Here is an 11,213-nt window from a genome sequence, read left to right on the forward strand (position 1 = left end):
GGCGGTTATGGCTGGTTATGGTTGGTTATGGCTGGTTATGGCTGGTTATGGTTGGTTATGGCTGCTTATGGTTGGTTATGGTTGGTTATGGCTGGTTATGGTTGGTTATGGCGGTTATGGCTGGTTATGGTTGGTTATGGCTGGTTATGGTTGGTTATGGCTGGTTATGGTTGGTTATGGCTGGTTATGGCTGGTTATGGTTGGTTATGGCGGTTATGGCGGTTATGGCTGGTTATGGCTGGTTATGGCTGGTTATGGTTGGTTATGGTTGGTTATGGCGGTTATGGCGGTTATGGCTGGTTATGGCTGGTTATGGCTGGTTATGGCGGTTCTGGTTGGTTCTGGTTGGTTATGGCTGGTTATGGCTGGTTATGGCTGGTTATGGTTGGTTATGGCTGGTTATGGCTGGTTATGGTTGGTTATGGCGGTTATGGCGGTTATGGTTGGTTATGGTTGGTTATGGCGGTTATGGCTGGTTATGGTTGGTTATGGCTGGTTATGGTTGGTTATGGCGGTTATGGCGGTTATGGCTGGTTATGGTTGGTTATGGCGGTTATGGCTGGTTATGGTTGGTTATGGCGGTTATGGCTGGTTATGGTTGGTTATGGTTGGTTATGGCTGGTTATGGCTGGTTATGGTTGGTTATGGCGGTTATGGCTGGTTATGGTTGGTTATGGCTGGTTATGGCTGGTTATGGCTGGTTATGGCTGGTTATGGCGGTTATGGCGGTTATGGCTGGTTATGGCTGGTTATGGTTGGTTATGGCGGTTATGGCTGGTTATGGTTGGTTATGGCTGGTTATGGTTGGTTATGGCTGGTTATGGCTGGTTATGGCTGGTTATGGTTGGTTATGGCGGTTATGGCTGGTTATGGTTGGTTATGGCTGGTTATGGCTGGTTATGGTTGGTTATGGCTGGTTATGGTTGGTTATGGCGGTTATGGCGGTTATGGCTGGTTATGGCTGGTTATGGTTGGTTATGGTTGGTTATGGCTGGTTATGGCTGGTTATGGTTGGTTATGGCGGTTATGGCTGGTTATGGTTGGTTATGGCTGGTTATGGCTGGTTATGGTTGGTTATGGCTGGTTATGGCTGGTTATGGCTGGTTATGGTTGGTTATGGCAGTTATGGCGGTTATGGCTGGTTATGGCTGGTTATGGTTGGTTATGGCGGTTATGGCTGGTTATGGCTGGTTATGGCTGGTTATGGCTGGTTATGGCTGGTTATGGCGGTTCTGGTTGGTTATGGTTGGTTATGGTGGTTCTGGTTGGTTATGGCTGGTTATGGCTGGTTATGGCTGGTTATGGCTGGTTATGGCTGGTTCTGGTTGGTTATGGCTGGTTATGGCTGGTTATGGCTGGTTATGGCTGGTTCTGGTTGGTTATGGCTGGTTATGGCGGTTCTGGTTGGTTATGGCTGGTTATGGCTGGTTATGGCTGGTTATGGCTGGTTATGGTTGGTTATGGCTGGTTATGGCTGGTTATGGCTGGTTATGGCTGGTTATGGCTGGTTATGGCGGTTCTGGTTGGTTATGGTTGGTTATGGCTGGTTATGGCTGGTTATGGCGGTTCTGGTTGGTTATGGTTGGTTATGGCTGGTTATGGCGGTTCTGGTTGGTTATGGTTGGTTATGGCTGGTTATGGCTGGTTATGGCGGTTCTGGTTGGTTATGGTTGGTTATGGCTGGTTCTGGCGGTTCTGGCTGGTTATGGCTGGTTATGGCTGGTTATGGCTGGTTATGGCGGTTCTGGTTGGTTATGGCTGGTTATGGCTGGTTATGGCTGGTTATGGCTGGTTATGGTTGGTTATGGCTGGTTATGGCTGGTTATGGTTGGTTATGGCTGGTTATGGTTGGTTATGGTTGGTTATGGCGGTTATGGCTGGTTATGGTTGGTTATGGCTGGTTATGGCGGTTATGGCTGGTTATGGTTGGTTATGGTTGGTTATGGCTGGTTATGGCTGGTTATGGTTGGTTATGGCGGTTATGGCTGGTTATGGTTGGTTATGGCTGGTTATGGCTGGTTATGGTTGGTTATGGCTGGTTATGGCTGGTTATGGCTGGTTATGGTTGGTTATGGCAGTTATGGCGGTTATGGCTGGTTATGGCTGGTTATGGTTGGTTATGGTTGGTTATGGCTGGTTATGGTTGGTTATGGTTGGTTATGGCGGTTATGGTTGGTTATGGCTGGTTATGGTTGGTTATGGCTGGTTATGGTTGGTTATGGTTGGTTATGGTTGGTTATGGCTGGTTATGGCTGGTTATGGTTGGTTATGGCGGTTATGGCTGGTTATGGTTGGTTATGGTTGGTTATGGCTGGTTATGGCTGGTTATGGTTGGTTATGGCGGTTATGGCTGGTTATGGTTGGTAATGGCGGTTATGGCTGGTTATGGTTGGTTATGGCTGGTTATGGTTGGTTATGGCTGGTTATGGTTGGTTATGGCGGTTATGGCTGGTTATGGTTGGTTATGGCTGGTTATGGCTGGTTATGGCGGTTATGGCGGTTATGGCTGGTTATGGTTGGTTATGGCGGTTATGGCTGGTTATGGTTGGTTATGGCTGGTTATGGTTGGTTATGGCTGGTTATGGCTGGTTATGGCTGGTTATGGTTGGTTATGGCGGTTATGGCTGGTTATGGTTGGTTATGGCTGGTTATGGCTGGTTATGGCTGGTTATGGTTGGTTATGGCGGTTATGGCTGGTTATGGTTGGTTATGGCTGGTTATGGCTGGTTATGGCTGGTTATGGCTGGTTATGGTTGGTTATGGCAGTTATGGCGGTTATGGCTGGTTATGGCTGGTTATGGTTGGTTATGGCTGGTTATGGTTGGTTATGGCTGGTTATGGTTGGTTATGGCTGGTTATGGCTGGTTATGGTTGGTTATGGCTGGTTATGGTTGGTTATGGTTGGTTATGGCGGTTATGGCTGGTTATGGTTGGTTATGGCTGGTTATGGTTGGTTATGGCGGTTATGGCTGCTTATGGTTGGTTATGGTTGGTTATGGCTGGTTATGGCGGTTATGGCTGGTTATGGTTGGTTATGGCTGGTTATGGTTGGTTATGGCTGGTTATGGTTGGTTATGGCTGGTTATGGCTGGTTATGGTTGGTTATGGCGGTTATGGCGGTTATGGCTTGTTATGGCTGGTTATGGCTGGTTATGGCTGGTTATGGTTGGTTATGGTTGGTTATGGCGGTTATGGCGGTTATGGCTGGTTATGGCTGGTTATGGCTGGTTATGGCGGTTCTGGTTGGTTCTGGTTGGTTATGGCTGGTTATGGCTGGTTATGGCTGGTTATGGTTGGTTATGGCTGGTTATGGCTGGTTATGGCTGGTTATGGTTGGTTATGGCGGTTATGGCGGTTATGGTTGGTTATGGTTGGTTATGGCGGTTATGGCTGGTTATGGCTGGTTATGGTTGGTTATGGCTGGTTATGGTTGGTTATGGCTGGTTATGGCTGGTTATGGCTGGTTATGGTTGGTTATGGCGGTTATGGCTGGTTATGGTTGGTTATGGCGGTTATGGCTGGTTATGGCGGTTATGGCTGGTTATGGTTGGTTATGGTTGGTTATGGCTGGTTATGGTTGGTTATGGCGGTTATGGCTGGTTATGGTTGGTTATGGCTGGTTATGGCTGGTTATGGCTGGTTATGGTTGGTTATGGCGGTTATGGCGGTTATGGCTGGTTATGGCTGGTTATGGTTGGTTATGGCGGTTATGGCTGGTTATGGTTGGTTATGGCTGGTTATGGTTGGTTATGGCTGGTTATGGCTGGTTATGGTTGGTTATGGCGGTTATGGCTGGTTATGGTTGGTTATGGCTGGTTATGGCTGGTTATGGCTGGTTATGGCTGGTTATGGTTGGTTATGGCTGGTTATGGTTGGTTATGGCGGTTATGGCGGTTATGGCTGGTTATGGCTGGTTATGGCTGGTTATGGTTGGTTATGGTTGGTTATGGCTGGTTATGGCTGGTTATGGTTGGTTATGGCGGTTATGGCTGGTTATGGTTGGTTATGGCTGGTTATGGCTGGTTATGGTTGGTTATGGCTGGTTATGGCTGGTTATGGCTGGTTATGGTTGGTTATGGCAGTTATGGCGGTTATGGCTGGTTATGGCTGGTTATGGTTGGTTATGGTTGGTTATGGCGGTTATGGCGGTTATGGCTGGTTATGGCTGGTTATGGCTGGTTATGGCTGGTTATGGCTGGTTATGGCGGTTATGGTTGGTTATGGTTGGTTATGGTGGTTCTGGTTGGTTATGGCTGGTTATGGCTGGTTATGGCTGGTTCTGGTTGGTTATGGCTGGTTATGGCTGGTTATGGCTGGTTATGGCTGGTTCTGGTTGGTTATGGCTGGTTATGGCGGTTCTGGTTGGTTATGGCTGGTTATGGCTGGTTATGGCTGGTTATGGCTGGTTATGGTTGGTTATGGCTGGTTATGGCTGGTTAAGGCTGGTTATGGCTGGTTATGGCTGGTTATGGCGGTTCTGGTTGGTTCTGGTTGGTTATGGCTGGTTATGGCTGGTTATGGCGGTTCTGGTTGGTTATGGTTGGTTATGGCTGGTTATGGCGGTTCTGGTTGGTTATGGTTGGTTATGGCTGGTTATGGCTGGTTATGGCGGTTCTGGTTGGTTATGGTTGGTTATGGCGGTTCTGGCTGGTTATGGCTGGTTATGGCTGGTTATGGCTGGTTATGGCTGGTTATGGCGGTTATGGTTGGTTATGGCTGGTTATGGCGGTTCTGGTTGGTTATGGCTGGTTATGGCTGGTTATGGCTGGTTATGGCTGGTTATGGTTGGTTATGGCTGGTTATGGCTGGTTATGGTTGGTTATGGCTGGTTATGGTTGGTTATGGTTGGTTATGGCGGTTATGGCTGGTTATGGTTGGTTATGGCTGGTTATGGCGGTTATGGCTGGTTATGGTTGGTTATGGTTGGTTATGGCTGGTTATGGCTGGTTATGGTTGGTTATGGCGGTTATGGCTGGTTATGGTTGGTTATGGCTGGTTATGGCTGGTTATGGTTGGTTATGGCTGGTTATGGCTGGTTATGGCTGGTTATGGTTGGTTATGGCAGTTATGGCGGTTATGGCTGGTTATGGCTGGTTATGGTTGGTTATGGCTGGTTATGGTTGGTTATGGCGGTTATGGCTGGTTATGGCTGGTTATGGCTGGTTATGGTTGGTTATGGCGGTTATGGCTGGTTATGGCTGGTTATGGCTGGTTATGGCTGGTTATGGCGGTTCTGGTTGGTTATGGCGGTTATGGCTGGTTATGGTTGGTTATGGCGGTTATGGCTGGTTATGGCTGGTTATGGTTGGTTATGGCTGGTTATGGCTGGTTATGGCTGGTTATGGTTGGTTATGGCGGTTATGGCTGGTTATGGTTGGTTATGGCTGGTTATGGCTGGTTATGGCTGGTTATGGTTGGTTATGGCTGGTTATGGTTGGTTATGGCGGTTATGGCGGTTATGGCTGGTTATGGCTGGTTATGGCTGGTTATGGTTGGTTATGGTTGGTTATGGCTGGTTATGGCTGGTTATGGTTGGTTATGGTGGTTATGGCTGGTTATGGTTGGTTATGGCTGGTTATGGCTGGTTATGGTTGGTTATGGCTGGTTATGGCTGGTTATGGTTGGTTATGGCAGTTATGGCGGTTATGGCTGGTTATGGCTGGTTATGGTTGGTTATGGTTGGTTATGGCGGTTATGGCTGGTTATGGCTGGTTATGGCTGGTTATGGCTGGTTATGGCTGGTTATGGCGGTTATGGTTGGTTATGGTTGGTTATGGTGGTTCTGGTTGGTTATGGCTGGTTATGGCTGGTTATGGCTGGTTATGGCTGGTTATGGCTGGTTCTGGTTGGTTATGGCTGGTTATGGCTGGTTATGGCTGGTTATGGCTGGTTCTGGTTGGTTATGGCTGGTTATGGCGGTTCTGGTTGGTTATGGCTGGTTATGGCTGGTTATGGCTGGTTATGGTTGGTTATGGCTGGTTATGGCTGGTTATGGCTGGTTATGGCTGGTTATGGCTGGTTATGGCGGTTCTGGTTGGTTATGGTTGGTTATGGCTGGTTATGGCTGGTTATGGCGGTTCTGGTTGGTTATGGTTGGTTATGGCTGGTTATGGCGGTTCTGGTTGGTTATGGTTGGTTATGGCTGGTTATGGCTGGTTATGGCTGGTTATGGCGGTTCTGGTTGGTTATGGTTGGTTATGGCTGGTTATGGCGGTTCTGGCTGGTTATGGCTGGTTATGGCTGGTTATGGCTGGTTATGGCTGGTTATGGCGGTTATGGTTGGTTATGGCTGGTTATGGCGGTTCTGGTTGGTTATGGCTGGTTATGGCTGGTTATGGCTGGTTATGGTTGGTTATGGCTGGTTATGGCTGGTTATGGTTGGTTATGGCTGGTTATGGTTGGTTATGGTTGGTTATGGCGGTTATGGCTGGTTATGGTTGGTTATGGCTGGTTATGGCGGTTATGGCTGGTTATGGTTGGTTATGGTTGGTTATGGCTGGTTATGGCTGGTTATGGTTGGTTATGGCGGTTATGGCTGGTTATGGTTGGTTATGGCTGGTTATGGCTGGTTATGGTTGGTTATGGCTGGTTATGGCTGGTTATGGTTGGTTATGGCAGTTATGGCGGTTATGGCTGGTTATGGCTGGTTATGGTTGGTTATGGCTGGTTATGGTTGGTTATGGCGGTTATGGCTGGTTATGGCTGGTTATGGCTGGTTATGGTTGGTTATGGCGGTTATGGCTGGTTATGGCTGGTTATGGCTGGTTATGGCTGGTTATGGCGGTTCTGGTTGGTTATGGCGGTTATGGCTGGTTATGGCTGGTTATGGCTGGTTATGGCTGGTTATGGTTGGTTATGGCGGTTATGGCTGGTTATGGCTGGTTATGGCTGGTTATGGCTGGTTATGGCTGGTTATGGCGGTTATGGCTGGTTATGGCTGGTTATGGCTGGTTATGGCGGTTCTGGTTGGTTATGGCGGTTATGGCTGGTTATGGTTGGTTATGGCGGTTATGGCTGGTTATGGCTGGTTATGGCTGGTTATGGCTGGTTATGGCTGGTTATGGCGGTTATGGCTGGTTATGGCTGGTTATGGCTGGTTATGGTTGGTTATGGCTGGTTATGGCTGGTTATGGCTGGTTATGGCTGGTTATGGCTGGTTATGGCTGGTTCTGGTTGGTTATGGCTGGTTATGGTGGTTCTGGTTGGTTATGGCGGTTATGGCTGGTTATGGCTGGTTATGGCTGGTTATGGCGGTTATGGCTGGTTATGGCTGGTTATGGCTGGTTATGGCTGGTTATGGTTGGTTATGGCGGTTATGGCTGGTTATGGCTGGTTATGGCTGGTTATGGTTGGTTATGGCTGGTTATGGCTGGTTATGGCTGGTTATGGCTGGTTATGGCTGGTTATGGCTGGTTCTGGTTGGTTATGGCTGGTTATGGCGGTTCTGGTTGGTTATGGCGGTTATGGCTGGTTATGGCTGGTTATGGCTGGTTATGGCGGTTCTGGTTGGTTATGGTTGGTTATGGCTGGTTATGGCTGGTTATGGCTGGTTATGGCGGTTCTGGTTGGTTATGGCTGGTTATGGCTGGTTATGGCTGGTTATGGCGGTTCTGGTTGGTTATGGTTGGTTATGGCTGGTTATGGCTGGTTATGGCTGGTTATGGCGGTTCTGGTTGGTTATGGTTGGTTATGGCTGGTTATGGCGGTTCTGGTTGGTTATGGCGGTTCTGGCTGGTTCTGGCTGGTTCTGGCTGGTTATGGTTGGTTATGGCTGGTTATGGCTGGTTATGGCTGGTTATGGCTGGTTATGGCGGTTCTGGTTGGTTATGGCTGGTTATGGCTGGTTATGGCTGGTTATGGCTGGTTATGGCTGGTTATGGTTGGTTATGGCGGTTATGGCTGGTTATGGCTGGTTATGGCTGGTTATGGCTGGTTATGGCGGTTATGGCTGGTTATGGCTGGTTATGGCTGGTTATGGTTGGTTATGGCGGTTATGGCTGGTTATGGCTGGTTATGGCTGGTTATGGCTGGTTATGGTTGGTTATGGCTGGTTATGGCTGGTTATGGCTGGTTATGGCTGGTTATGGCTGGTTATGGCTGGTTATGGCTGGTTATGGCGGTTCTGGTTGGTTCTGGTTGGTTCTGGTGGTTCTGGTTGGTTATGGCTGGTTATGGCTGGTTATGGCTGGTTATGGCTGGTTATGGCTGGTTATGGCTGGTTATGGTTGGTTATGGCTGGTTATGGCTGGTTATGGCTGGTTATGGCTGGTTATGGCTGGTTATGGCTGGTTATGGTTGGTTATGGCTGGTTATGGCGGTTATGGCTGGTTATGGCTGGTTATGGCTGGTTATGGCTGGTTATGGCTGGTTATGGCTGGTTATGGCTGGTTCTGGTTGGTTATGGCTGGTTATGGCGGTTCTGGTTGGTTATGGCGGTTCTGGCTGGTTATGGCTGGTTCTGGCTGGTTCTGGCTGGTTCTGGCTGGTTATGGTTGGTTATGGCTGGTTATGGCTGGTTATGGCTGGTTATGGCGGTTCTGGTTGGTTCTGGTTGGTTCTGGTGGTTCTGGTTGGTTATGGCTGGTTATGGCTGGTTATGGCTGGTTATGGCTGGTTATGGCTGGTTATGGCTGGTTCTGGTTGGTTATGGCTGGTTATGGCTGGTTATGGCTGGTTATGGCTGGTTCTGGTTGGTTATGGCTGGTTATGGCGGTTCTGGTTGGTTATGGCTGGTTATGGCTGGTTATGGCTGGTTATGGCTGGTTATGGTTGGTTATGGCTGGTTATGGCTGGTTATGGCTGGTTATGGCTGGTTATGACTGGTTATGGCGGTTCTGGTTGGTTATGGTTGGTTATGGCTGGTTATGGCTGGTTATGGCTGGTTATGGCGGTTCTGGTTGGTTATGGTTGGTTATGGCTGGTTATGGCGGTTCTGGTTGGTTATGGTTGGTTATGGCTGGTTATGGCTGGTTATGGCGGTTCTGGTTGGTTATGGTTGGTTATGGCTGGTTATGGCGGTTATGGCGGTTCTGGTTGGTTATGGCGGTTCTGGCTGGTTCTGGCTGGTTATGGCTGGTTATGGCTGGTTATGGCTGGTTATGGCGGTTATGGTTGGTTATGGCTGGTTATGGCGGTTCTGGTTGGTTATGGCTGGTTATGGCTGGTTATGGCTGGTTATGGCTGGTTATGGCTGGTTATGGCGGTTCTGGTTGGTTCTGGTTGGTTATGGCTGGTTATGGCTGGTTATGGCTGGTTATGGCGGTTCTGGTTGGTTATGGTTGGTTATGGCTGGTTATGGCGGTTCTGGTTGGTTATGGTTGGTTATGGCTGGTTCTGGCTGGTTATGGCTGGTTATGGCGGTTCTGGTTGGTTATGGCTGGTTATGGCGGTTCTGGCGGTTCTGGCTGGTTATGGCTGGTTATGGCTGGTTATGGCTGGTTATGGCTGGTTATGGCGGTTCTGGTTGGTTATGGCTGGTTATGGCGGTTCTGGTTGGTTATGGCTGGTTATGGCTGGTTATGGCTGGTTATGGCTGGTTATGGTTGGTTATGGCTGGTTATGGCGGTTATGGCGGTTATGGTTGGTTATGGCTGGTTATGGCTGGTTATGGTTGGTTATGGCTGGTTATGGCGGTTATGGCGGTTCTGGTTGGTTCTGGTTGGTTATGGCTGGTTATGGCGGTTCTGGTTGGTTATGGTTGGTTATGGCTGGTTATGGCTGGTTATGGCTGGTTATGGCGGTTCTGGTTGGTTCTGGTTGGTTATGGCTGGTTATGGCGGTTATGGCGGTTCTGGTTGGTTATGGCGGTTCTGGCTGGTTATGGCTGGTTATGGCTGGTTATGGCTGGTTATGGCGGTTCTGGTTGGTTATGGCTGGTTATGGCGGTTCTGGTTGGTTATGGCTGGTTATGGCTGGTTATGGCTGGTTATGGCTGGTTATGGCTGGTTATGGTTGGTTATGGCTGGTTATGGCGGTTATGGCGGTTCTGGTTGGTTATGGCTGGTTATGGCTGGTTATGGTTGGTTATGGCTGGTTATGGCGGTTATGGCGGTTAGGGCAAAAAAATGAGAACCGTATTACAGTAGAACTCTGGTCTAGGGATGAGGCGTGTGTGTGTGTTTGTGGTAGTCAAGGTTACCGTTTGAGTCTGCTGCAGAGGCGGTCTTTCTCAGTGAGGAGCTGGGTAATCTTCTCGTCGTAAATCTCCTGGTTAGCCTGGAGTTCCGCTTTCTCCTCCTTCCACCTGGTCCGGGAACGTTCCAACTCCTCTATCCTCTCCTTCAGCTCCTCTATCACGCCTTCCTGCTCCTCTATCCTATGTCCTATCATCTCCTCAGCACCCCTACACACACGCATGCATGCACACGCACACACACACACAGGCCAGAGAGTTAGAGACCAACCATGTCAAAAACATTGCTGGAAACATTATTTCTGTTAACTAATCATGAGTGATGCTGTGTTTTGATGATAATTCTGCCTGCTATAAAGATGTCACACACATACAGTCGTTTGTGTTTCACCCGGTATCTGTTTCACTAGTTATGTTACTCTCTAGAGATGCTTATGCCTGGGTGAGTGAGATATATGTGTCACTTGCTTTGTGTTCTAATGCTTTGGTCCTCATATCGGCAACCAATCAAAATGTTCAGACTTTTTTTCTTTCGAAACACGGAACTAGGTTTCAACGTTGTCGAGAATCACAACACAAACTCGCTAGTCAAGCCAAAATACTGCAACACTGTGGATTCGGTGAGTAATCCCCACTGCTACCTAGTTAACTAGAACACTACTTTACATTGTTAGCAGGCTCACAAAACAAGCTGCGTTAGTTGACTAGCGACGTGTCGTTGATTTTCAACGACGCAGAAATGTATTCACATTTTTCGAAATAAAAGTCTGGACATTACGTCGGATCCCGATATGAGGACCGAAGCATTAGAATGCGTCACATATGTACTTTGGCTTGGATGCTACCCAGTAAACAAAGAGTCCAAAAGACGTCCTCAGGGAAGCCGGAATGTGTGACGTCTTTTGGACTCTTTGTTTACTGGGCTTATGGCCTTTCACATACATCCTCTCCTCCTCTTTCAGGTGCATCCTTTCCTCCTCTTTCACATACATCCTTGGCTCCTCTGACATGTACAGCCTGATAGACTCCTTCCGGTGCCTCCCCTCTGAAGCACACACACATTCAAAACACATCTAGACAC

At 48.5% G+C, this 11,213-nt stretch overlaps 1 protein-coding gene across 1 annotated transcript in view; it reads right to left on the minus strand.

The window, feature by feature from the left end:
- The window catches only part of ireb2 (iron-responsive element binding protein 2), a gene marked incomplete at its 5' end in the record, with an annotated part of 41,089 nt that extends 30,760 nt beyond the window's left edge, over positions 1-10,329 (minus strand). The window contains one exon of the mRNA XM_080544751.1: positions 10,139-10,329. Coding sequence (XP_080400877.1) covers positions 10,139-10,329 — 191 coding nt within the window. The remainder of the gene's footprint in view (positions 1-10,138) is intronic.
- Positions 10,330-11,213: the final 884 nt, after the last annotated feature.

Source organism: Nansenia antarctica (genome assembly GCF_963989245.1).
Source record: "Nansenia antarctica genome assembly, chromosome: 14".
Lineage (NCBI taxonomy): Eukaryota > Metazoa > Chordata > Actinopteri > Argentiniformes > Microstomatidae > Nansenia > Nansenia antarctica.